The sequence below is a fragment of the Dreissena polymorpha genome, chromosome 12 (assembly GCF_020536995.1).
Source record: "Dreissena polymorpha isolate Duluth1 chromosome 12, UMN_Dpol_1.0, whole genome shotgun sequence".
NCBI classification, from domain to species: Eukaryota; Metazoa; Mollusca; class Bivalvia; order Myida; family Dreissenidae; genus Dreissena; species Dreissena polymorpha.
Window position 1 is genome coordinate 66,117,299 of NC_068366.1, and position 27,103 is coordinate 66,144,401.

Genomic DNA, 27,103 nt, shown 5'->3' on the forward strand with positions numbered 1-27,103 from the left:
TCGTCATATTATGATAACATTATTAGCAGCCTTATCAGCAGGAACTAAGACGAATTTAGATTTTAAGTCTTCAAGCAATTTACAGAGATTTTGTTTATTAAATTTAGGTGAATGTGGTAGGGCTAAAGGATGTGTATCATAAAAACATATTTTATTCATGGCCATACTAAATATTTTTGTTTTCCAATCATTGAGTGCATTAATTTCAGCATTTTCCTTCCTGCACCATTTAGTGCAATAATCATGTAAGGATGTTACGATATTCTTAATGCAGTCATCAAAATCAACAGGAATAGGCAGTCTGTACTTAGGGCCTCTGTGTAGCAAATTTCTAAGGTTTTTATTTTGAATAAAATTAAGGTCCCCAGTAATAACATGTCCAACTGGACCATATATATATTTAGAACTAGTACAGTCACATAATGTAGGACAATTTCTTATTACATTTATATCTGTGGAAATAGAATTATAATTAAAAACGATACTTCTTACAGGTTTACTATATTTGTAGCAAATAAGTGGTGATTCAGTATTGCGGAAATAAGGGGGAATCAACCGACGTACATTTTTATCATTGAATATTTTAGGAAGGTCAATTAAATCAAGACCTTTGTTACAAAACTCAATTTTGATACGATTTCTAGTTTTGTTAAGTACATTTTCAATAAAAGGTTTAAGATAGTAGTCAGCGAAAGATTCAATAATACAAGCACATTCATATAGAGGGTCAGATTGAAGTAAAATAAGTTTACATTCCTTATCAATATGCGCCAACGAAGAAACAGAAAGAGAGCAAAGTGCACTTAGTAATTTATGTTTACCCCCATTTTGTAATACTGTGTAGCAATCATTTAAAGAAAGCAGACGTTTAAATTTACGCCTTAAGTTACCATTTTTCCTAATGCTATGTGAACGTTTATTTCTTAGACGTTTACTAAACAGAGAAAATGAATTAATCGATTTATTTTTAGAAATTGTTCCAACATTTAGAATATTATCATTTAATCCAAGTGGGTAAGCTGATTGCAAACGTTTAATCCATTCAAATTCTGACATGCACCTTGCTTTTAATTGGCACTGACTTGAAGTACTATTATTAAAAATAAGTTGCTCCACAGGTTGAATTGAAATATTTGTAACGCTATGACCTGTTTTATTAAAGTGCTGGTAAATGAAGTTATAAAATGTATTGTTATTTTTAATTTAAACAAGAAATATCTTTAAAAAGATATACGGCGTTGATTGTGGTTGGAGTTTATGGAAGGTAAAGATTTAAATGAATGAGATCAAGAATAGCTAATATCTTTTTATGTGCAGTTTTTAGCTGCATCAAACGGCTTATTTTACATTATTACATATTGCTGGTCATAAACCTATAGATACAAAACAGAAAACCAAAGTCAAACGGCCACACGCGAAGTCTCCGTACATATTTTAAATATGTATACGCGCGTTCTTCGAACAAACCTGTTTGAGTGGTTTTATCGGGCATTGCTACGTGTATTTGATTCGATTATTAACAGTATCGAGAATCATCGCGCTCACACTTAATACATCAGTCATATGATGCAATAATACATTAGTAAATATGATGGAATAATACTTGTTAATTAATTAAAAATGATATTTATCATGTTATTGTTGAAAACACATTAAGAATCTATTATTGACATGCCATAAAATAATATCGCTGGATATCTTCATTGACCATCTTTCTGGTAAAGAAAATTCCAGTTCACCTAGTTCACGCTTTAGCGTCTTTTTATATAACTATTATGTTACTGACCGCGAACTCCGATCAGCACATATGGACCTGTATATAAACTCTGACATTCAAACACACTAACCGCGAACTGACCCCTTATACCTCGCGGGTTGCATTAAAGTGAGGCATCGCTTCCACTGCTCTTTATACTTTTACATATAACATGTTGACAGGAATATGGAAGTCAGTACTAAATATGAGAACATGGCCCTTAAATACACAACGTTTTCGCGCTGGAAATCCTCTGAAAATAAAAGGTGCACGCACAAACTGTATTGATGTCGAGATTGAGTGTAAAACTGTTATATCTATTAAGCCCTTTAATTAGAGATAAAACTGTTTCATGCTGAACACGCAGTAAAACAGTGTAACAAAGACGCGGACATGTTTCCAATGTTCTAGTGGTATTATCAAATCAGCCAATGCAGTCAATGAAGTGTATTCATCTGTACTTGGCCGCGGGAAGTTTTATTTGAATTCTATTGGACGCTAACAAAGGTCAGGCCAAGGTGAAAAGCTGGCGTATACAGCTAACGCCGAAAAAAAATGTTCCCTAAAACGTGTTTTAAGTGATCTACCCGTCTGCCCAACGTATTGCGCACCACAACAGGGTACATTTCAAGTAATAACATAAACCACATGCATAGAATTTCATGAGACATCGGATTTAATGTTAACTGAAAATGTGCGGTTATTAACCGATGAAAGAATAAAAGAGGACATATTTAAAAACTTGCAACATAAACACTTCCTGGAGTTGCACTTATTTGTCAATTAATTTATAAATTTTGTGATCCATAAAAGTTGATATTTTAACTTTTGTGTAAAGTTTATGTAATTAAATTGATGTGCGATGTGTTTTCTATGTAAGGGAGCATTCAAACCTTGTAACAATTCAATCAAGTGGAGATGGAACTTATTGTGTTGATGTTCCGGAAACTTAATTATCCTTTAAATATCAAATTTTCTCACTGAAATCAGTCGATTTTCAAGAATTTTCTTGTAAAATCTACGTAATGAGCAATGCCTTGACTCGCGCCATGGTACATGTATTCAGAAAATATGCCTTTCGGACTCGCCTTAACAACCGGTTAATTACTATGTTTCAACTCAAACGGAAAAGCTTAATTAAATAAACTTGTGTTTTCTAAATACTTTAACTGATCCATATTGACCTATTTGCTATATGTGTACGCTAATTATAACTAATTTAGTGTCTATTTGTCCCTGGATGTTTAAGGAGCAAATGGTCGATATTGATTTTCTCGGATAGCTGTGAATCTCTTAACTAGTTGTGTTAAAATGGTCGAATAAAACGTAATATGTAAATTTTATATTGAACGCATGAAAGTAAAGAATACAATTAATGTTTTTATATTGCATTATTATCGTCATCATATTTAGCGTCATTATCAGTATAACCATATTTTACATCGAATATATACGGAATATTACGCTAGTCAATTGTTCCAAGAGTTTGTATCACTCGAGTGGCTTGTGTGATGACGTACCACACGAGAGGCGGAGCCTCGAGTGTGATGCGAAATAGCACAAGCCACGAGGGTGATACAAACTCTTGGAACAATTGACTAGCGTAATATTCCTTTTATTATATTCAACAACTAACGAAAACAGTTAACATATGTATTTTTTACTTTAACAAAACTGACAAAACAATGACAAAAACGGTACGCCATAGTTTATGTCTTCACACAACTAAGCTCAAAACACAACTCGTTTTGCATTGGGCAAGACTTGCGATCAGTTAATTGACAACATACATCAACGAATATATCATATTCGTACTATATAACAATCAATTACTATCGTAAAATAACATGACAGTACACATTTTGATCTATAAATTTTATAATACAGTATGACTATGATTTGTAAACATCACTTCTATTCTTATATCCTTTATTGGTGTTTTCAAGGCCAGGGTAAAAACCAGAGATAAAAATTCATCAGAAGCCCAATGTTAAATAACTCTGGAAAACTGTACCCGAAAACAACCAATATTAACATGTAACTGTGAACATCATGTAACACAAACATAACGTGTCATCTTAGCCAACTTATAAATGCGGTTCGAATTTTACAAAAGTAAAAGTTTACTGATCGAAATCTAGTGTAGAACTGACCAAACAATGGACACCCGTGCACATTCCCGCCTATGTCCAACTGAGTGACCATCACTCACGTGACAACCACACGCATGAACAAACCGCACATATACCTGTTTTGTGCGGTGCGTTGTGTTTAGACATAAGTCTGTGCTATACTCCGTAACGCACAGAACTGAAAAGTCTTCACACAACTAAGCACAAAACGCAACTCGTTTTGCATTGGGCAAGACTTGCGATAGAACAAAAACAAAGCATAGTAAGGTTTTAAATTCGAACTATAAATCAATTATAATTTCAATTGTCTAGTGATAAAAAGCCATTTTCTAGAGAATCATCAATGTACCCAGCTTTAGCCCTATCAGACTTTCATCGATCATGTCGCTTCAAACATCTCTCAAACACGCCCTCAGCGCTAGCTGGTCTAAATAATTACATATATATAACCAATAACTGGTTTGAACAAAAAATCATTTGATTCATTTGACCAATTTGCTAATTACATATTTGTTAATAAAACGCCATATGGGAATTTGTAGTTGTACATTTTGCAATTATAATATCCGAACCATTCGTATACATGCCAGTATAATAATGGCGTACATTAATAACAAAGTGATCAGATTTCAATTGTAGGTCATTACAACGAAACTCACTTAATTTGTTAATATGCATGATACATGTACATGCATAACCCAAAAATGATCAATCAATGAAAACAGTGGAATCTCCTTTTATCAAACACAATGTACTTAAGTATTAACTTAGCCATTCTGTCCGCCATCTAATCTCTTCGAAGCCCATGCAAGCCCCAGCCCTCTAATCGCTCCTTCAGAGTACCTCTCAAAACATTTCCTGTCAAACATATGTTCTATACATTAATAACTGTATTGTGATATGCATCTTAACGCTATCTTATTTAATGATAATCTAGTGTTACCAAAACAACCTGGAATCATACAGTCTCTTCCAAACTTTTTGCAATATTTCACAATATCTCTAAAATGTCCGTATGACAAATCAACATTAGCCAATAAGGCGAACTGCCCCTTTTTGGGACAACAAGGATGCATTTTGCTTTCATCGATATCATCTTATTGATACAGATTGATACCAACCTAGTTTCTAAACTAACCAGTTTACATTGTTTCCCCATATTGAACTAAGGCACCCACTGCCTCTTTTCATTGAATCCAGTATCGCGAATTAAAATTTCTGCATTTATTGTTTATATGCGATGCGAATCTATCAACTGAATGATTTGCATATGGGCATCTAATGCTATACCATAGCATTATTTTATCCGCCAATCGTTGTGGAATCTATTCCGGATAAAATGCTATATTATTTTTGTATCACAACATATTTAAATCTAACGCTATTTCTTTTGACTACCATTCAGTAATATAGATTTTACATTTTATTGTATGAATACACTTTGATGTACGAATTTGGAAAGCATTTAAAACATTCCATATGACATAACATCCGGGGACCATAGCATACTCTCTGCTCTCTTCATGGAGCATCTCTGCTCACTTCCGGGAGCAATCTACTGGGCTCTATGTCCAATCCCGGGGACCATAGCATACAATTTCTGCTCACTTCCGGGAGCAATCTACTGGGCTGTATGTCCACTTCCGGGGACCATAGCCAACTCTTTCTGCTCACTTCCAGGAGCAATAACATACCTTTTCTAGCCGTATGCAAGGCATTTTCTTGATCATAAGAAATCTAACGTCATGTTGAACGACGGAATACTTATCCGGTTTATCTTGAAAACCAACTTCCGGTGGCTTAATGTATTGATTTCATGTTAAATCACAATATGCATTACCTGTTTCGTTTATAAAAACACTGTCAGTGTACCTCCTTGATTTTAACAGTGTAATATAGTAATCACATCCAGGAATAACTTTTCTCTTTTCGTCAATAATCTGTTCACTTTCGGGAACAGGTTGCTCTTTTTATTAAGATCATGTGCATTCCAATTTTCTTATTTTCGGGTCTCAAAGACCATGAGTACATACCTTTACTCTCTTCGTCAATGGAATAAAACAAATTGAAAATAAATTTGCTTTTTTTATTTTTATGAAAATCGTTAGATTGACAGTCATTTCGCCTATATCTATATTAAAGCTACAACTTTCTATAAAACCTCCATAACTTGTGGTACTTGCATCAGCAAATATATTACACAAAAACAACTGATTGTGTTTGAAATCTTTTCCACCGTTGATTAACTGCCTAGTGCTTTCTTTCCATAATCTAAATTTGGAAATAGCTTGCAACGTGACAATAACGGGAGCTTTCCAACAAGCTCTGGTATTTATGCAATTGTATATATGCATTGTTATCACCAAACTTTATTTACAATCACACTCTGAAAGGAAAATATCTGCCCTACAAGACTAGCTATTAATGTATCTTTTGGTACTACTTTTTCTTTCGTTTGATAAATTAGATAGATCATCGAATCAATACTTTTTTCTAGCCTAGCTACTCAATTTTTAATTATGAAAAACTGCATTTTATGCATATCGATCACATGCTCGAGCCATTCTACTATCTGAGAAGGAATCAAAATACTTTTTCTTCAGCCAATTAACATCCAAACTCGTCTAGTCACTAGCATATAATGCTTTTTGACGATGCTGCGAAGCATCGTCTAAGTTATCATACCATGAACAAATTCTTCACAATGGCGACCTATGTAAAAGACCGAGCCAGTCCGATTGAGATAGCTCGATTTTTCCAATCGGCATACCTCGCTGATTATCATTGATAAAGGTAAAGGAAGCTCAGCTATAAAAAGGACAGCATATTCTGGGGAAAAGATTTAATAATAGTTTGGAAACGTTAATTTTAAATCAGTTATATTCAATCTATTATATGCTTATAGACCAATGAAACAACTATGCAATTTCTGTATTGTATTTGACATTGGTCGAGATTCAGTAAATAAATTGCGAATTAAAACGTGTATTATTAACTTTCAACGCGATCATTAGTGTAAAGAAAACGAATTATTTCGAACCTGCCATTTGTAAACGTTGTAGCGACTATTGTATATAAACAATATAATAGGAGTATCATATCTGTGAAACTCGCTCTTATGCATGCTATCTCATATTGCATATTTAATACATTTTTCAAACAGAAATTACATAAAGATAATCGACGTGTATTTTCTGTACCACTTATCTTTGAAAACGTTCTGTTACAGTAAAACTTTTGTGGGTTATAGCATTACATTTCAGCATATAAATTCGTGGAATGGATCAAGCTCCCCACGGGTACTACTTCCCCGTACACCCAATTTTTTTTCGTACCCTACATTTTTCGTACCAATTTTTTTTCGTATCCAATTTTTTTTCCTACCTAAATTTTTGCTCGTATCCATTTTTTTTCGTACCCAATTTTTTTTCTTACCCAAATTTTTTATCGTAACCAAATCTTTTTTCGCAGGCATTTTTTTGGCATATTTTTTGTATCCAAAATTTTCGTACCCATTTATTTTCCTACCGAAAATTTTCGTACTCACATACACAATTGTGGTGATGTAGATAAACTTAAATAGATGCTTTTATATCAATCCTTTTTAAAAGCATCGTTACACCAGTACTGTCAGTATTTTGATTCATGTTCTACACTGTGATGTATGCCATCATCACAAAAGCAAATAACTATTTTAAGTCAATTTGACATAAGAATGCTAGTACACCTCTTCTTAGTTTTAACGAGTTTTAGTAAATATATGATCGGCCGTTATCGTGCCAAATATAAGTTTATAACAACCTAACACTGCCTGCTATTCTCTTGATAGCTTTAACCACACCCTTCGTGAATGTATCAATATCATGATATTGATTCTTTAATATCGAAAGTAGAACAAATAAATAAATAATAATTTTAAATAGATCGAGGCCTCCCATTCTTATTAAATACGACTATAAACGTATTTAACGGGCGTATTATCAACATGATAAATGTCACGTCGGTTTTCAGTCTTCTTACCGACAAACTTCCGGTAACAATTATTTTTTATACTATGAATTTTATCTTTTTGATAAATTTCTTTACTATGATCCTTTTGATCAATTGCTCCTTTTATCTCTTTCTGTACGTTACCGTTTTCCGACGGAAAAGAAAACTTATAACCACAATTTACTACATCTAAAATATACAACTATCAGTAGCCTGCTACAGCTTGGCTTCATGGGCTTTCGTTCTTTTAACCGGCGAACTTCCGGCGTCAATTTCTATACTTTTGATCCTTTTGATCCAGTTTTATACGAAGATCCCTTTGATACATTGAGACAGATCTTTTTGTACTTAACCGTTTTCCGACGGAAAAAATAAACTTAAAACCGCCATTTACTACATCGAAAATGTACTTACTATCAGTAGTCTCCTGCTACTTAACCGCGTGGGCCTTCCTTCAACTTACCGGCGAACTATACTTTGATTCTTTTGATCAAGTTCGACGTTTTGATCTTTCTGTACGCTTCGTTTTCCGACGAACACTAAACTACCCATTTTCTGATAACGGAGTTCTATACATAATCAACTTTTCTTATTGTTCGAGCTGTTTGCTGAACATCCAGCTGCTCCTTTCCGATGACCCGTTTCGTCACATGCAAAACATAGTCCTGTGCGTCTCAATGGTAATTGAGTTTTAGCCCCTTGTGTTGCGATGTTCGATGAAGCTTCCGGCTTCTGATATGACCCGTAAAGAGCGCCGCGTGACGTTATGTTCCCGCCTTTTTATTTGTCATCGCCTCTACCTTGTATTTTTGCTGCAGATAACTTAACATCATCAGACTCGTAAAACATTTACACATATACATATTGTATGTATACAACACCACAAAGAATAGCAATTCATTCTCCAGAAAGTTCGAAATGTTTTTTTTGTTTTTGTTTATTTTTACCATAAATGACCTGTGAACTTCCGATCACGTGCCATCAATATTTCTATTTGTAAATTGATAGGCTTTGTCTACTGCTAAAATGATTGTTGCTTGAAATATACATCGTTTCAACTTCGTTACTACTTCGTAACACTCGATACTATGCTCGAGAATCAATTTAACGGATATAACATATTTTCCGTTGTATTATGCATTTATTGTTCGTTTACTCTGTACGGTGTGGAGTGGGATGCCCTCGACCCACGAGGTTAATAAAATATATTGAATAGGAAAGACTGTTAAAAGAAAAAACGTCGATATACAGTTTCTTACGTATCGGCTCATCTCGATAAAGGAACATATCTCAAATCCTTTTTTCAAATTGAGAACCGCAACACATGAAAACAAACGAAGGTTCATTACAAAATAGCTAGGCCTCCAGCTTTCTTAAATGTAGGTACAGCGGAATCCAAATGTGTTGCTGGTAAATAATTGGCATTATTATTTGAAGACTTTCGGCTAAAATCATCTTGCTTCCGGCCCCATTTCAGCCGTCTTGAACAACAAACAAGCAATTTCTTTCAAGCAGTCCCACAACCATTTTTCCACATGCCTTACATCGCATGCACTCATCTTAACCGGTGGTTAATGGATTGCGTTTTTGTTTTCAAAATTACAATGCACGTACACCCCTTAACATTCTTACTGCCTGTATAACAATATAGTAACGATAAGCAACTGTTTAGAATCTTAGAAACATTTAATTGAACCAACTACATCTCAAATCTGACCTTCATTATTATTTAAGCACTCAAAAGGGTCTTTACGTGCGCAATATCCTATTTATTTAGGAATTTTCTTCATGGACCATTTGCCTTGGAGGCTATAAAAGGTTTGCTGGGCAGCCCAAATAGAATTCTATTCGGAATGCTATCATATAAATCAGATACATATGCTTTAACCCATTTATGCATCGTGGACTCTCCCATCCTTCTAAATTGGATCAAATTATTTCCAAAATTAGGGATGTCTTGTATATTTATTTCTATTTTAGAATATGTCTTACAGAATTTCGTTTAAGCAAACCGTGTAGACCCTGATGAGACGCCGCATCATGGGGCGTCTCATCTGGGTCTTCGCTGTTTGCAAAGTCCTTTTTTCAGGACGCTAGGCATAAACGGGTTAATTTTCCTTAAATGTTAACTGTCCTTTCGGGTGTTATATGGCCTTTCTTCAACATTACAGTAATATTATAAGGGACAGGTCAATATTAGACGTGTTTGTAATGGAAGCTAGAGAAGGCCTTTGGGTATTAAGGCAGCGTCAGGATAAAAGGGTCCACGACATGTTCCCACTGGTATAAAATGGATTTTATAGCTTTTGAGATGTTCTGTCATAAAATAATTTTAATTATTCATTAAGTTCAATCACTCGTAAATAAGATAACATTCTATTTAAATTTTGTTTCAATAACAATTTCAAACATGTGATTTTGTATACAAACAGTTTACAGCCTTTCAAACAGAATCAAACGTTGGAACTTCCAGAATATTTTAGAGCAATAAATGTGCATTAACCCATTTATGCCTCGTGGACTCTCCCATCCTTCTTAATTGGATCAAGTTATTTCCAAAATTAGGGCTGTCTGGTATATTTATTTCTATTTTTTTTAAGCAAACAGTGTAGACCCTGATGAGACGCCGCATCATGCGGCGTCTCATCTGGGTCTACGCTGTTTGCAAAGTCCTTTTTCAGGACGCTATGCATAAACGGGTTAATGGCATCGACAGAAGCATTCTTGTCTTATTTGACTTTAAGTCTTTTTCTTAATCTATCTTTATTCGGCAATCACTGTTGTAGTAACCGATGTCAATCCAATTTATTTGGATCCCATTCACACATCAAGCCAAGTGCACATTATTGTCATACATGTGTGACATTTGCTTTGACAATTAATATGTTCTTTGATGACGATAGGAACACGTTGAAATGATACTCCCGAATTGTGTATGTAAAATATCAGCTATTTTATATTAATCGATGGAATGGAACAATATATGATTATCAAATAACCAAGCTATTAATTCTCAAGCAAAGGATGGTGCGTAGCAGTAAACGTGTTCAAAATACTTATCGTATACTTATTAACAAACGCTCTCATATTGCAACATTTATTTATTCATGTCTGAGAAAAATCTACATGCATTGTTCACATCGCGCCTTCAAGCTTGATGAGTAATTTTCAATTAATTTCCAATTTTTTTGTTATCATAACTCATAAGTTTTATTGTTCGCATTTTGTCAGTTGTAATTTGAATCTAATATGAAACAATAATTTATTTCAGTTACGTTTTCTTCGAATATCCCCCAGGAGATATTCGGCCAATTTGCGAGCAAAATTGGCAGAGGTTGCGTGTGAAAATGCAAATAACAATTTTAATAGTTGAGATGTAAAAACACATGTAATATGTTATTTATATTTAAAGGGTCCTTTTCACGTTTTGGTAAATTGAAAATTAAAAAAATTTGTTTCAGAATCGCACATTTTCGTTGTAGTTAAGATATTTGTGAGCAAACAATAATACTGAACATTTACCGTGCTCTAATAATACCGAACAATACACTAAAATAGCAAAATTAGTGTATTGTTCGGTATTATTTTCAGCTACCATGCTTAATATTTATTTATTTCATTGGTATTTTATGACAATTTGAACGATATTGACACACCTCACAATACTTAAAGAGACCTTTTCACGTTTTGATAAATTAACAAAAGTGACACAAATATTTCAGATTTGCAAATGTTCGTTGTAGTTATGTTTAATACTAGGAAACAGCAGTACTGAACATTTACCAAGCTCTAAAATATCAATTATATGCATTTTTTGGTGATTTGAAAACCTGACAATTATAAAGCGTAACAAACGCGAATCGACTGCATGATTTGGGAAGGTCTTTTGTTATCGTTATATTATGTGACATTACGAGGATTGCTTACACTTGGAATGAAATACCATCAGTTTTTCGTCAGCACGGGCGGCCGAATGGCTTAAACGCTCGACTTTTACTCCAACCGTTAGTGGTTCTAGTCCAGGCGTGGATAACATTTCTTCTTTCGTTAATTATTTTTGTTTTATACTGGGACTCATTAGCTCCGGTGTTAACATTTATTAATTAAACTAGTCCCGAATATCGAGCTGGGGAGAATGTCGAGCCAGCTCTGACATCGACATTCGGCACAAGTCACGAATATCAAGCTTGGGCGAATGTCGAGCCTGATCTGACATCGACATTCGGCACAAGTCCCGAATATCGAGCTGGGGCGAATGTCGAATCAGCTCTGACATCGACATTCGACGCTAGTCCCGAATATCGAAATTGGGAGAATGTCGAGCCAGCTCTGACATCGACATTCGGCACTATTCCCGAATATCGAGCTGGGGCGAATGTCGTGCCAGCTCTGACATCGACATTCGGCACTAGTCCCGAATATCGAGCTGGGGCGAATGTTGAGTCAGCTCTGACATCGACATTCGACACTATCCCGAATATCGACATTGGGAGAATGTCGAATCAGCTCTGACATCGACATTCGACAATAATCTCGAACATCGATCTGGGGCGAATGTTGAACCAGCTCTGACATCGACATTCGGCACTAGTCCTGAATATCGAGCTGGTACTAATATCGAGCTAGCCCTGTCACCGACATTCGGCACTAGTCCCGAATATCGAGCTGGGGCGAATATCGAGCCAGTTCTAACATCGACATTCGGCACTTGTCCCGAATATCGAGTTGGGACGAATGTCAAGCCAAGTCTGACATCGACATTCGGCGCTAGTCCCGAATATCGAGCTGTGACAAATGTCGAGCCCGGTCTGACATTCGGCATTAGTCCCGAATATCGAGCTGGAACGAATATCGAGCCAGCTCTGACATCGACATTCGGCACTAGTCCCGGATATTGAGCTTAGGCGAATATCGAACCAGCTCTGACATCGACATTCGGCATTCGTCCCGAATATCGAGCTGTGGCGAACATTGAGTTCATGTTTCATTATTCATTAAAAAATGTTTTTGCATTTACATGTATGAAATTTCAAACTCTGGTTACTCTGGAACACCGTCTTGGAAATCCATGCGACTTTTTGACTCGACGTGCAATGTTTACGTGTAAATGGATTGTTGGCTAGAGTCACGTTCCGTCAATTTTAGTTATGTTTAAATATGGCCATAACATGGCCATATGGTGGGGAACATATTTTTAGAGCTTTGTTATTGTATGATGCGGGATACTGCCTATGATAATTTAAGAATGATCAAAGAAATGAATATTTACAAAAATACTTCAACGCCATCTTTGAAACAAACAATTAAACGCCAGTATCGACCTCGTTATTGGACGGTCAAATAAATAAGCATTTTATTGCATTTCGTTGTAGCCTTGTGTTGCTGTAATGGTCTGATAAACGGTGGCTGCTACTTATAATCAGATTAATTTACATTTTATTTATGTTTTTATATGTTCCATTTGTAAAACAGATGTTTCAGAGGTGGAGCCATTACTATTAAATAATTTACTGACAAACTTAGATATTAACAATTGCTCATAGCCTACTAATTTGATATTATTTATATGTGTGGTATGTTCTAAGGCCACCAGTAGTTAATTTAGTATAAGTGTCCATCAAATATGACTATTTTATTTTGTTATCGTGAATTTATTCCAAATTAACCGTTTAAATAATAGCTTGTCATTTTAAAAATAAACAATAATCGTATTGCGTATTATAGGACTAAAGCGCGCATTAATTTACCATGTGGGTTCGTGTCACTTACGAAGCAAAATAATATCATTATTATTTATTTTCTGTCTAAATAAATTGATAAAATCTAGTTTGAAAAAAAGAATAAACGAAATACCTTACAATATGCAAACCTATATCGCAAAAACATTACCTTATGTGAATCTAAATCGCGAAAACATTAATTCATGTAAAATAACTCGAATTTCCTTTCATTATGTAAACATACATCACACAAATAAATAATAATTGTCTTGAGTATCAGTACTTTTCCGTTTTCCTTCATAACATCCATTTTTTACATATGCAAATATGTTATTTTCTACTATCAATACAAGTACATAAATACCAATGAAGTATATGTGCTTTGAAATTATTATTACCATATAACTTTTAATCAATTCTCAGAAAAATAAAACGATGATTCAATGTAATTTCGAAAGTCTCGTAAACATCATATTATGGTCGTCACCATGTCGCGAATAATTCAAGTCAACAATAAATTGCAATAATTGTATTGTGACACATTTTGCATTTCCTTATACATATATTCACAGGTTTCACAGGTTCTTGAGAACAAAACTCGTATACATTGCAGAACAATAAGAATATATCATCATGCGTACTTTAAAAATTCGATCGCAAATACATTATTGATTATATATATAAAACACATTTTGCATCTTGCATAAGTCGTTATTCGATGTGAAGAAAAGTTAAACGTTGAATTGTCAAAAGTTTCTCTAAAAACGGAATCTTCAGTTGCAGAAGCTGTACACTAACAAGCAAAATCACAAACATTCATAACAAATTCGGTTGTTTCCTTAGGATGGCCGATTCCAAGCATTATGGGCCTAATCATGTTTAGGGATCTTTAACATTCAAAATTGTTATTTACAAATTATCTAAGACCAACAACAAGTAAAAGGATAGCAACGAATATAAAACTTAATAATTTCCCCAAAACTAGATACAAGCCAGTTTTTCTGTTAGTAGCACTTGTGTCACATGAATATCTTGTCACATTTGAATTTGAGTGACAATACATGATCCTTTGGATATACGTCAAGTATATGTGTACCACATTTAAATAAGCGGACTTTTTTTTACTAATTTCCTTATAACAGCTATTCAAATTATATGATAATGACAGGAAATACTTATCAATGTAATCATCATCAAATGCAGAAAAGAGAAACAGAATTAGAAGAATCACATTTCTATCATTAAAAAGTTTAAGAGATATGTCGTCTTGCAATGTTATTCCAAACACTCCATATAAGTACATATTATAACTAGGAATTTCTCCATGGGCTTTCAAGTTTTCTTTCAACATAATACCCACGTTTTTATGTGGTGGTACACGTACATATATGACCCCCAAGTCTGACATTAAACTCCTTCCAGTTTTATGCTATTTCATCGCTTGTGCTTAATGGAAAGTGCACGACCCAGAGAGTGATTAGTATTCTAATCGGTTCTTGATAACGGGTTTGTAACAGGAAATACACATTACGAGGGCATTCATGCATGTTCCATTGAACTTAATTAGAGGCCTGACTTGCCCAAAGTTATTTTAAATTATGGGTCGCATATGCTCTATGTTATTTAAGTTCTCTGATCCTTTTCAAACAGAAACAAAACATGGATGAATAGCACTCTAGAATTAAAAAACAAGAACTGTCTTCAGGAAATCAGCGATATTTTGTATAAATGTTTTGCAAATGCATATTATTGTCATTTGCACAGACGAACATGTGTTCATGAATAAATACATGTATTATTTGTATTGTTATTATATATGTTCACCCCAACACTGTTCTTTAGGTTGGTTCATAAAGCGCATCTATGACAAACACCAGTTATCGTGTCGGTGTTGGCTAAATGTTAAGTGTAACCTATTCCTTATGAATGTCAATCGAGTAAAAAATATTTGATTTATGAGACCATTTAAAACTTTATTAAGCCATAACCTGTCATTTCATGTGTTTGGTTAAAAATTTGAAAATACAAAGTTAACATTAAAATTATGTAATGACTACTTTCTTATTTTTTTATGCACGAATTATTTTTTAATATGTGTTTCGATTGAACATTTCAAACATGCGTCTGCAGTCATATGAACTCCATGTTTATAGAAATAAATTTCTTTACACGTTTGTAATTGATTCCAGTACGATTGCAGTCTATCACAATCCACTGGTAAACATGAGTTTCTAGTATTTCCCACTATCGTAGAAGCATATCTTTCCCTTTAGACAACAGCGGTAATATTCCGGGAAATATTGGTTTAACCCTTTGCATGCTGGGAAATTTGTCGTCTGCTAAAATGTCGTCTGTTGAATTTCTAAAATTAGCATTTTCTTCGATTTTTTTTCAAAGAATACTATCAGAATAGCAGACAGTTTGGATCCAGATGAGACGCCACGTTCTGTGGCGTCTCATCTGGATCCAAACTGTTTGCAAAGGCCTTTAAAATTCAGCTCCAGCGCTTTAAGGGTTAAATGCAATAAATCGTCAAAGCCAATCACACGAATATCACAACTATCAATGACCGTCGTTGAAAGGGGCAAACAAAAGACACCAAGTTAAAAAAAAATAGATCGATGTACATTTTGATGAATGGGCAATTTGAAATTTGATATTTATGTTAACAAACAATATAACTTCAAAGCAATTATAACAATATACCAATCTTGAAACCAAACGAATGCCGTAACTAACAGATTTACCAATCGATGATAAATAATTCTCAATTGAATTGATGCTCTATATTTATAAAATGTACCGAGTAGAGTAGAAATTATCTGTGCCAATGGCCTAAGCACACTTCAATTGTAAAACGATGTATCTCTGATATTGCTTACGTGATTCGGAGATAGTGAAAGCGAAAGCCATATACACATTTCGAAAGATTTACATATTTTAACAGTTTTAATAAAGTCCTTATTATTATAGTAATAACCAGTAAATATATGTTACGTTGAAGATTTTACGTTTTTTTACGACAGAAGGAATATGCAGGTGGTCATTTGCAATACGCTTACACTAAAACATGTTAAACTCACTTGCAAACAGTCAGCCAACTCATCTTAAAACACCCAGTTTAAACATCAACTGACGCATTGACACAAACAAGTTTTCTTCTTTGGCGCTCAAATCGATTCAAACGCTATATGATTATGAACAAAATAATTTAGTTTTGCATACATATCGTCGGTAATCAAATGTTAATAGACATCATATCGTCGTGCGACCATAAGTGAACCTCTCCGAGTACTCCGCTTATTCCCCAGATGACAATTGAAACAGTCTGTTTGAACGCATGTGCATAATGTATCGTCTCAGATTAGTCGTGTGCAAACCGCAAAAGGTAATGTGCGACGATACTTTTAGCATATGCATAAAGGGACAGGCTAAATGATTGAGTACCCTAGTCATTAAATCATAGAGGACTCTTAAATAAATAGAAACCATTAACACATGCACCACCAGTCTGATTTCCCTTCTGCATCCTTAGTGACTTTAACCTATTTATGCCTAGTGGACTCTCCCATCCTTCTAAATTGGATCAATTTATTTACAAAATTAGTGATGTCTAGTATATTTATTTCTATATTTAGAATATTTCATACAGAAATTCTTTTAAGGAAACAGCGCAGACCCTGATGAGACGCCGCATCATGCGGTGTCTCATCTGGGTATACGCTGTTTACCAAGGCCTTTTTTCTAGACGCTAGGCATAAATGGGTTAATTCAATAGGGGAAAGCGGTGTGCGTATGACTTCTTTTTCTAATGAAGACTCAAAATCTTAACTACTACATCTTTTTTCGCTTGACATCGTCCAGTAGCATTGGAAGGATCTTTTCGAAATACTATACGTTCGTATATTTAAAAATATGAACCTTGAATGAAAATCGAGCGCTTTTATGAATTAGAAAAGAAAACCAAAAATAACAATTAAGGTGTAAAATGTTCATGTAACAACAACAAAAAGCAACTGAATGAACAACACTTGTATTGCACATCTTCATAAATTTTCCAAACACTTACTAGTAGAGGAGCAAAAATCAACATGACCCACACTGGTGTATAAATCTGGTTTAATCATGCAAGATAAACATTGCAAACGAGTATGATTTATTTTAATTTTCGACGCCTCCCCGATTGCTTGTCAAAAGGATGCTTTTATTTATGCATTACGGCGGATATGAGTCCACACAAGTGTAGATTGGACTTGATGATCCGTTAGTATAATGGCTTTTATGATTGAAATCGTTTACATTAAACATTTGAAACTTAAATTTGTATAGTACAAGTAAATGATTAGTACCATTATGAATAACATTTCAGACGCATTTTATTCTTGCCATGGGCATTTTGCTATATGCTGGTCGGAAGCTATCATGTCCGCTTTTAAGACCATAAAAATTTGCATGACTTTAACCCTTGCAGTGCGGGAACCGAATTTTGAAGGCCTGTGCAAACAGTTTGGATCCAGATGAGACGCCACAGAACGTGGCGTCTCATCAGGATCCAAACTGTTTGCTATTCTGATAGCAATCTTTGAAAAAAAAATCGAAGAAAATGCTAATTTTATAAATTCTGCAGACGACATTTTAGCAGACGACAAATTTTCCAGCATGCAAAGGGTTAAAGCGCACAACGCAGCTCCTGACCAGACTGCGATGATGACTTACCAATACAATATAAAAATACAATAACAATATACATGTTAAATTTATTAATTGTTCGTTTGTACTGCAGTCTCCTCTATTTAAACCGTATTGATTAACTGCATGTTAAATATATAAATACCTTTAGAAGTAAAAAATTATGAAAATCAGAAAGATCAGTCTAACGATTCTGCGCGACTCTATCCCTGTGTATGGGCCTCGCTCTGGGAAAACGGGACTTTAGGCGTCTTCATAAAGTATAGTCCCAGAATATCCTGTGCAGCCCGCTTATATAAAAAAAATACTTAAAATAAATCTCGCCTAATCGAAAGTAAAGTTTTGCCGGAAAAGGTCGTCCCTGCGGACTTCACATGCTAACCAGGGACAACACTACGCAGATGCATTTAGCCCATTTGTTCAAGAGAGCGGCTATGTGGGTTAGTTTGCTTTGAACGATGCATAACAAATGCCTTTATAAAGACTGCCCTAAATAGAATTGAGTACCGAGCGTCCGAAAACGGAGAAGACCCTAACAATTGGAAACAATAATCAGAAAATAAACGACGGTGATTCATCGAAATGTTGAAGCAACGCTCATCGATATCGTCAGACAGCATATTTCTATAATAAGCCGTGCGTTATTTCAACTGGTGAGAGACTTAATATTTTCATCACTGGAAGATATGTGAACTGTTGATGAATAAAAATGATTACATAACATCAACAGCCAACATATTTACAACAAAACTTTATTTTTCAAACAAAGAGAAGACATTCCTATAAGTCTGTACGTTTATCAACATATCGTACATGTAAAGTTGATCACACTCAAACGAGCACATGCTTATAAATTTATGAGGGTTTTCTCTTGAATAATACCGTTTTTTATCTTCGCCAATTTGTGTGTATGTTCTCTATAAAAGCCCGTTATATTTATAATTATACTCTGCATCATAAAGATTCGTTTTCAATACACAAACGTTGACGTCCGTTTTCATCTTCAAATAATAAATTACGATTTAATGAAAGACAAATTCATCAATAGCGAAAACAGTATGTTATTTCACAAAGAGAAAAGTACGGTTTCTGAGAAACATTGACATTATCATACGATTGAAGCATATAATAAAGTTCATGATGTGAATTATATAATGGTATTGTTGTATGTCATTGTTTCCAATTCATTAACTAAACTGAAAAATTGACATAATGAACGCCATACGTGAATAAAACTTCTTTTATGTAGTAATGTTTTTCCAAGTTTGCTTATAACATTATTGTATGAGTTTCTATGAAGGCTCACAAAAATTGATTTGTTTATAGGTACACGTTCAGTCATTGAAAAAATGGCCTAATCGAAAAATTATATAAAGTGTGTCAGATTTCGTTCTTCTTTATTGACGATTTATAAAAAAAATATTATTTGCCTTTAAATAACGGTTTGAGTACGTGATTAGAATTTCACTGAATTTCTAAGTAATTGCATAGTTGCTCGCCAAATAAGCATATATGTATACAATTTTTAGTTGATTCCATTACCATTGCGATGTATCAAAATCCTTTTCTTACATTCGTTTGTAGCATTTCCCGCTATCCCAGAAACATCTTTTCTCTCGAGACAAAATCGGCTAATTGCCCTGCAAATATGTGTTTAAATACAAGACTACTTCAAAGCACATGCCGCTAAGGGCATATCACAACCATCATGGAATAGGCATTGTTAAGAGCGTGCACAGATCCACTGAGCTGGACGTTAGGATCAATACGCATTTCGATGAATGAACGACGAACAATTAGAGATGTGTGATTTCATCTTGTTATTCTTTTAATACATTTTACATATGTTTCTAGAATCTTGAATTTCAATTCACTGAGTGTGCATACATCTTGACCAAAACGTCCAACATACAGTTATCGACGACACTATTTAGTAATGTTATATTTGGACTTTACCAAAATATGTATAATTGGTACACAATTCAATAGTTAAAATGCGAGCATTATTTTATATTATTCATAATTGCGATCCGGCATACATACATACTATAGATACGTCATGGGGATGACCTTTGAAAAACGACACTGGTTCAGTTTCAAGTGAATTCAATTGCGGGTCACTCCGCCTGATAAATAGAGTGTACTCCAGATAATACGATATCCACTCAGAGCCAATGGGCATGAACAAATGCTCATATTTAAGTAACAAACTAGCCCCGTTTTAATGTGTCTCCTTAGTAAATAGTGGAGGAGTGCGTTGCTTAAACGCTTTTCAGATAAGCACATTGCCGCATAAAGCGCAGATTGACTTCCTTAACATAAAAATACACACGCAATTTGCACTGAAATCAATACGTCCTTAATAAAATATTTTTAGATACATCGGAATCATCGGATTGATTCATAAAAGGCATTTGCTATCTGTTTTATTTTCTGAGGAGTTCTCGCAACGTCGGTTTCTTATAAGTGGAACTATTCTTTTTATGAAATCTAAGAGGACCAGTAATAACAAAAAATAATAAACTTCTGTACCAAACTCAATTCTTTCCGGGAAAGTGTACTCTTATTTCGTCAAGTAATTACATGAAAACAATTACGGATATGTTTTTTTGGTGTATTAAATTTGCAAAGTATCAACAAGAAAATATATTTTTCTTAACATTATTGTATGTGTTTTTATCCGGCTATATTATTCTTTCTGACTTACATTTTTAATAACTTTAAGAATGTTCCAATTTTTTTTTAAACACCAGTGAAATTAATTTTGACCGCTTTAAGTAAGAAGGTTGACGACTTATTTTCAATCTATTAACTATACTATGAAAAAGCAAAATATCAAATGAAAGCATGTGAATTGTGATTAAAATTTCTTTATATCACCATGTGTCAAATTTGAATATAAAAGAAGCCAAGCAGCAACTAACGTGTCCCACATAGTTAACCCCCATTGGACACGATCATTAAATATTCATTATAATGTTTCGACGCCAAATGTTGTCATAAATTATTATATTAGTTATGATTTCAGCCCGCGGTGAGTCCACAAGAGTGCATATTGGAGTTGGTGATCCATTTGTCTTATGGCCATTTTGGCTGAAAACACTTTCAAGTATAAGGGAGCTGGCAAGTCCTTCTAAGTGGCAATAAAAAGAAAACGTGAAAAGTTATATTGGCTTAATACAATTAACCCTTTAATGGCCCTGACGGTATTCCGTATTTAAATGATAATACTCTCGGCAGTAAATTAAAATGATTTGAAACTACACCATTCTTATTTGTATAACTGGTTCAAAGACCTAATTTAAGGAATGCCTGTTTCTCTATGAGTTTCCTACTCAGTCTATATGTCTACCATAAATGCCCATCTATAGATGTTATCTTTTGGAGCAGCTGACTGAGAAATATCGTATTACTATTTTACCCTGCAGCTGGGTTTTGATGAGCAGGTGATAGGGACCCGCTGCACATTTGGGTATGGGGTTGGAAAGCGTAATATAAACAAGGATAAAATTATGTCTTTAACTGAATTTTTCATGGGCTATGGACAGGGAAGTGTAAGGTTTTTAATAGGGCTAACAATGGATTCCATAATTCATTTTCCTAAATGATATCCGATTACTATCGGTATCCGTATATTCCTCAATAAGCCGTCAAAGTAATTGGGATAACTCTTTCTTGAATAGCAATAAACGTCCAGATTACTAAGATGTATGCTTTTTTGGATATCCGAATTCCTAGCAAGATGGATAGTAAATAAGGGAATACATGTGCAGAAAGACATTTACGATCGTAAAAGCGATCTATTTATTCAAACGTATGCTCTACCGAAGGTAAAACACACAATTCAAAACGAACGATCATACTTCCATCAAAATCATCCCATCAAAAAATGTTTAATATTGTATGTCTACTTTAACGATTACACAAAATAATAAAACATTACATTTGCAGCATACGGGAACTTGATCAGGTCCGTATGCGGAAAATGACAAACATCAGCATTCAACATACTAGTATATGATGGATTCTTAATGAGATATATGGGTACAACAGTCAACAAACATAAGCATTCAACATACTAGTATATGATGGATTCTTAATGAGATATATGGGTACAACAGTCAACAAACATCAGCATTCAACATACTAGTATATGATGGATTCTTAATGAGATTTATGGGTACAACAGTCAACAAAAATCAGCATTCAACGTACTAGTATATGATGGATTCTTAATGAGATATATGGGTACAGCAGTCAACAAACATCAGCATTCAACATACTAGTATATGATGGATTCTTAATGAGATATATGGATACACCAGTCAACAAACATCAGCATTCAACATACTAGTATATGATGGATTCTTAATGAAATATATATGGGTACAACAGTCAACAAACATCAGCATTCAACATACTAGTATATGATGGATTCTTAATGAGATATATGGGTACAACAGTCAACAAACATCAGCATTCAACATACTAGTATATGATGGATTCTTAATGAGATATATGGATACACCAGTCAACAAACATCAGCATTCAACATACTAGTATATGATGGATTCTTAATGAAATATATATGGGTACAACAGTCAACAAAGATCAGCATTCAACATACTAGTATATGATGGATTCTTAATGAGATTTGTGGGTACAACAGTCAACAAAAATCAGCATTCAACGTACTAGTATATGATGGATTCTTAATGAGATATATGGGTACAGCAGTCAACAAACATCAGAATTTAACATACTAGTATATGATGGATTCTTAATGAGATATATGGATACACCAGTCAACAAGCATCAGCATTCAACATACTAGTATATGATGGATTCTTAATGAAATATATATGGGTACTCAACATACTAGTATATGATGGATTCTTAATGAAATATATATGGGTACAACAGTCAACAAACATCAGTATTCAACATACTAGTATATGATGGATTTTTAATGAGATATATGGGTACAACAGTCAACAAACATCAGCATTCAACATACTAGTATATGATGGATTCTTAATGAGATATATGGGTACAACAGTCAACAAACATCAGCATTCATCATACTAGTATATGATGGATTCTTAATGAGATATTTGGGTGCAACAGTCATCAAACATCAGCATTCAACATACTAGTATATGATGGATTCTTAATGAGATATATGGGTACAACAGTCAACAGAGCAAGTACACCTACATAGTATTTAGAAACAACTAACGGATACTTATGAAATATGTTCACGAAATATGTTTATTTCGTGTTTATTTAGATTATTTGTTCTTTAAAGTGATGTGTGTTTTTGTGTGTACGTCAACGCATGCTGTCATTTATATTTATGTTAATGACGATGAGCTTCACATGCTGAAGTCAAAAATAAACTATTCTGTTCTGTTCTGTTATGAAGTGGCTTTTCAATAACTAATTGGAACACCCGACACTTATGATCAAGTGTTTCTCAAGTGTGTTCTTTTTATATAATTCTTAAACCATTTTAGTAAGCTAAGATGAAATCTATGTATGGGAAGACAACGGATAAGAAAATAATGTAGTAGTTTTTTTACTTGTAGGATTATTCCTGTGTGAAATTAGAAATGTTATTTGTTAATATACCAAAAGCCTATAAGTAGTTGATATCCATTTGATATTGTATTGTATACGAATAATTGTTGATTATACTTATACATATTTATATAGGTATACGTTAATTTCAACAATCAATAACATACTTTATTTAAATGAAAAAAATAATAATGTGAAAATGTCGTCCATGATTGGCCGCTGTGAACGGCACATGCTAACGTGGTACGATACATTACATGTGTTAAAGCCGGTTTACTCAGATACCGGCACATTTTTATTTAAATAAAGCGAATACAATCCCGTAGAGCTTGTTAAGAAGCATGTCAATATATTTTTGTTTGGATGCCGCCGATTGCAATAAAACAATATCAAAGTAAGACCTTGTTTACCTACTACTTCAGAACCGTCAACCAAACAAAAGTATCATCATTATCTGAAACGATTCCGATATTGGAAGATAAATATTTAACAATTGTGTCTGAAGTTGGAATCAATAGCATCGTTGCACCGGTAAACAAATTAGAATTGAATTGCATTTCACTGTGTGCCATTAAGAAGTGACGTTAGCGGCTTTATTTTTATTTTTATATTTAAATTTAAATAAAAAAATAATAATGTGAAAATGTCGTCTATGATTGGCCGCTGTGGACGGCACATGCTAATGTGGGACGATACATTACGCACATGTGTTACAGCCGGTTTACTCAGATACCGGCACATTTTTATTTAAATAAAGCGAATACAATCACGAAGAGCTTGTTAAGAAGCATGTCAATATATTTGTGTTGGGATGCCGCTGATTGCAATAAAACAATATCAAAGTAAGACCTTGTTTACCTACTACTTCAGAACCGTCAACCAAACAAAAGTATCATCATTATCTGAAACGTTCCCGATATTGGAAGATAAATATTTAACAATTGTGTCTGAAGTTGGGAATCAATAGCATCGTTGCACCGGTAAACAAATTAGAATTGAATTGCATTTCACTGTGTGCCATTAAGAAGTGACGTTAGCGGCTTGACAGATGTTAGGAAATAATAAAAACCATTCAGATATAAAAACGCGTATTTGTTAATATATTCCTTGTACATTATCGGTTGTTACTGGCACAAATATACTGAATTAGTTAAATTTTGATTTCCACATACATCAATAAAACATATCAATACCAATAATTCTAAGATATTCATCGATGCTTATTCCCGCCACAGCAATATCTGTCGATTTCAAAAGAACGCATCGCGTTGTTGTTGTTTTTTTGTATTTTTTCCGGGTAAATAATAATAAACAAGAGGGGTTAAAACAAAAACAGCAATTTAGGTTCCTCTTTGAATGAAAATTAAGAAAGTAAATAAGGAAAGGAATTGCAAAAAATCGCTATAGCAACGTGTAGTTGAAGGTGAATTCTTATTTATTATCTATACATATGCGATATTAAAAAACAGGCTTTTTAAACGGTATCATTCGGTTTCTTTTTAGAAGCAATATTCACCAATATTTAAACAAAGTTTACAATAGCCCGTACTTATTAGATGTAGTATTGAATTTGTGTTTGATACAAGCATCTCGAGAATTTTTTAAACAAAACATTTTAAGACAATTATGCTCACCAGTATAGCTCCTACACAGAGTTTTTCAATTATTTACAGTATGTGTTTAATATATGTGTTTGCCTTAAAATCGCCACAAATAATTGATAATAAGTAAAACATGATGACGTACATGCACTTTCACGAAAAACACGCCTAACAGATGCAAAACCTGTTACTGATCGAGTCGATGTTATAGTTCAATAATTATATTTCGGCATTATATTTATTTGATTACTTAATTACTTATTTAATAATATTAATGTTTATATTGACACTGTGTTTCAAAGTAGTTACAATGATTGTTGCAGCTCAAGGGGACAACCTTGCACCGCACTTTAACGTACCTGCTCAGAACGAGACGGCCGTGGCTGGGCGGACAGCCATTCTCACGTGCACGATACAGAGTTTGGGAGATCACAAGGTAAACGTGTACTTATTGGTGATCGATTGGTTATTCTCGGCTCGGGTACTACTTAAATGTGCTTCGTGTACTCTTAAGTATACTTAAATGTACCCCGTATATGGAAAATATACTAATTAGTACTCGGGAATCCTAACGCTAAATTGGTCGTTGTCGGCTTTTTTAAAATAATAATGTTCGTATCTTCATATGCCAATATTCTGTAATTTGGTTTCTATATTATCGAAACTTATACTTTAAGGAATGTTGAGGCAGGTTTAGTTCAAACATAATTTTGTTTCGTATCCCGTAGCGTCTTTTACGACATCGTATTTTGGGCGGGAATAAAACTCGGCCACAGTCTGGCCGGGTAAGTTTTAATAATTTTTTCGTATCCGGGGTACATTAAAGTACACTTAAAAGTACATGCAATAAATTTAATTAATATAAAATATAGATAAATCTAGTTGTTAAGTAATTCAAATGATTATATCAAGAAACTCGAGTGTAGTGTCTGTTGATTTGACTGTACGATTACACATACATGTGAACATTTTCGATTGAATGTGCTAATTCCATTACTGTTGTTTTAAGACACAAGAGAACACGTATTGTACATATTAAACGTGTAGGTGGAGCATATAGAAGTGGTTAAATACGGTTACCATAATGAAATAATATGTTTGAATAAGACATTCATGATGTATTGTATTAAAAATGTGAGCCGCCTCATGCGTAAATGGGTCTTCTGCCTTAAGCGGCGAGCGTAGTTTCAGACCAGCATGCGCACCCGCACAGTTGGATCAGGATATGCGCTGTCCATGTTTGGTTCCGTCGTTTCATGAGGGGACAGAGTAGCTCGTGACCAGCTTGTTCAATTGCGCGGGCTGGTCTGGAGCTACGCTGGCCACATATGGCATATGACCTATTGCGCGGGTCATATTATCGTTGTTGTTGTGGACGTTTTTAAATGTCAATATTCAGAACTTCCTATTTATAATAACGACATTTCTTCATTTTTTTCAACGTGCGTGTCAATGTAATTTGAAGTTAAACTTTATCGGCGACAGTAGGTAAACGATTTTACTATCACCACGAGATCCTTTATGTAGGGGAAATGGCGTAGCGCTGAAACAAAAAGACACACAATAAATAAAATATAAGGCCAAAAAACGATCTCCAGTGATATCACATGTTTACCAAGCAAAATAAAAACCTCA

At 34.2% G+C, this 27,103-nt stretch overlaps 1 protein-coding gene across 2 annotated transcripts in view; it reads left to right on the forward strand.

Moving 5' to 3' along the window:
• Nucleotides 1–27,103, forward strand: part of LOC127852243 (limbic system-associated membrane protein-like) — a 471,770-nt gene that overhangs the window by 432,770 nt on the left and 11,897 nt on the right. For both annotated transcript variants that reach the window (XM_052386137.1, XM_052386136.1), the window contains exon 2: nt 25,792–25,904. In XM_052386137.1, coding sequence (XP_052242097.1) covers nt 25,792–25,904 — 113 coding nt within the window. The remainder of the gene's footprint in view (nt 1–25,791; nt 25,905–27,103) is intronic.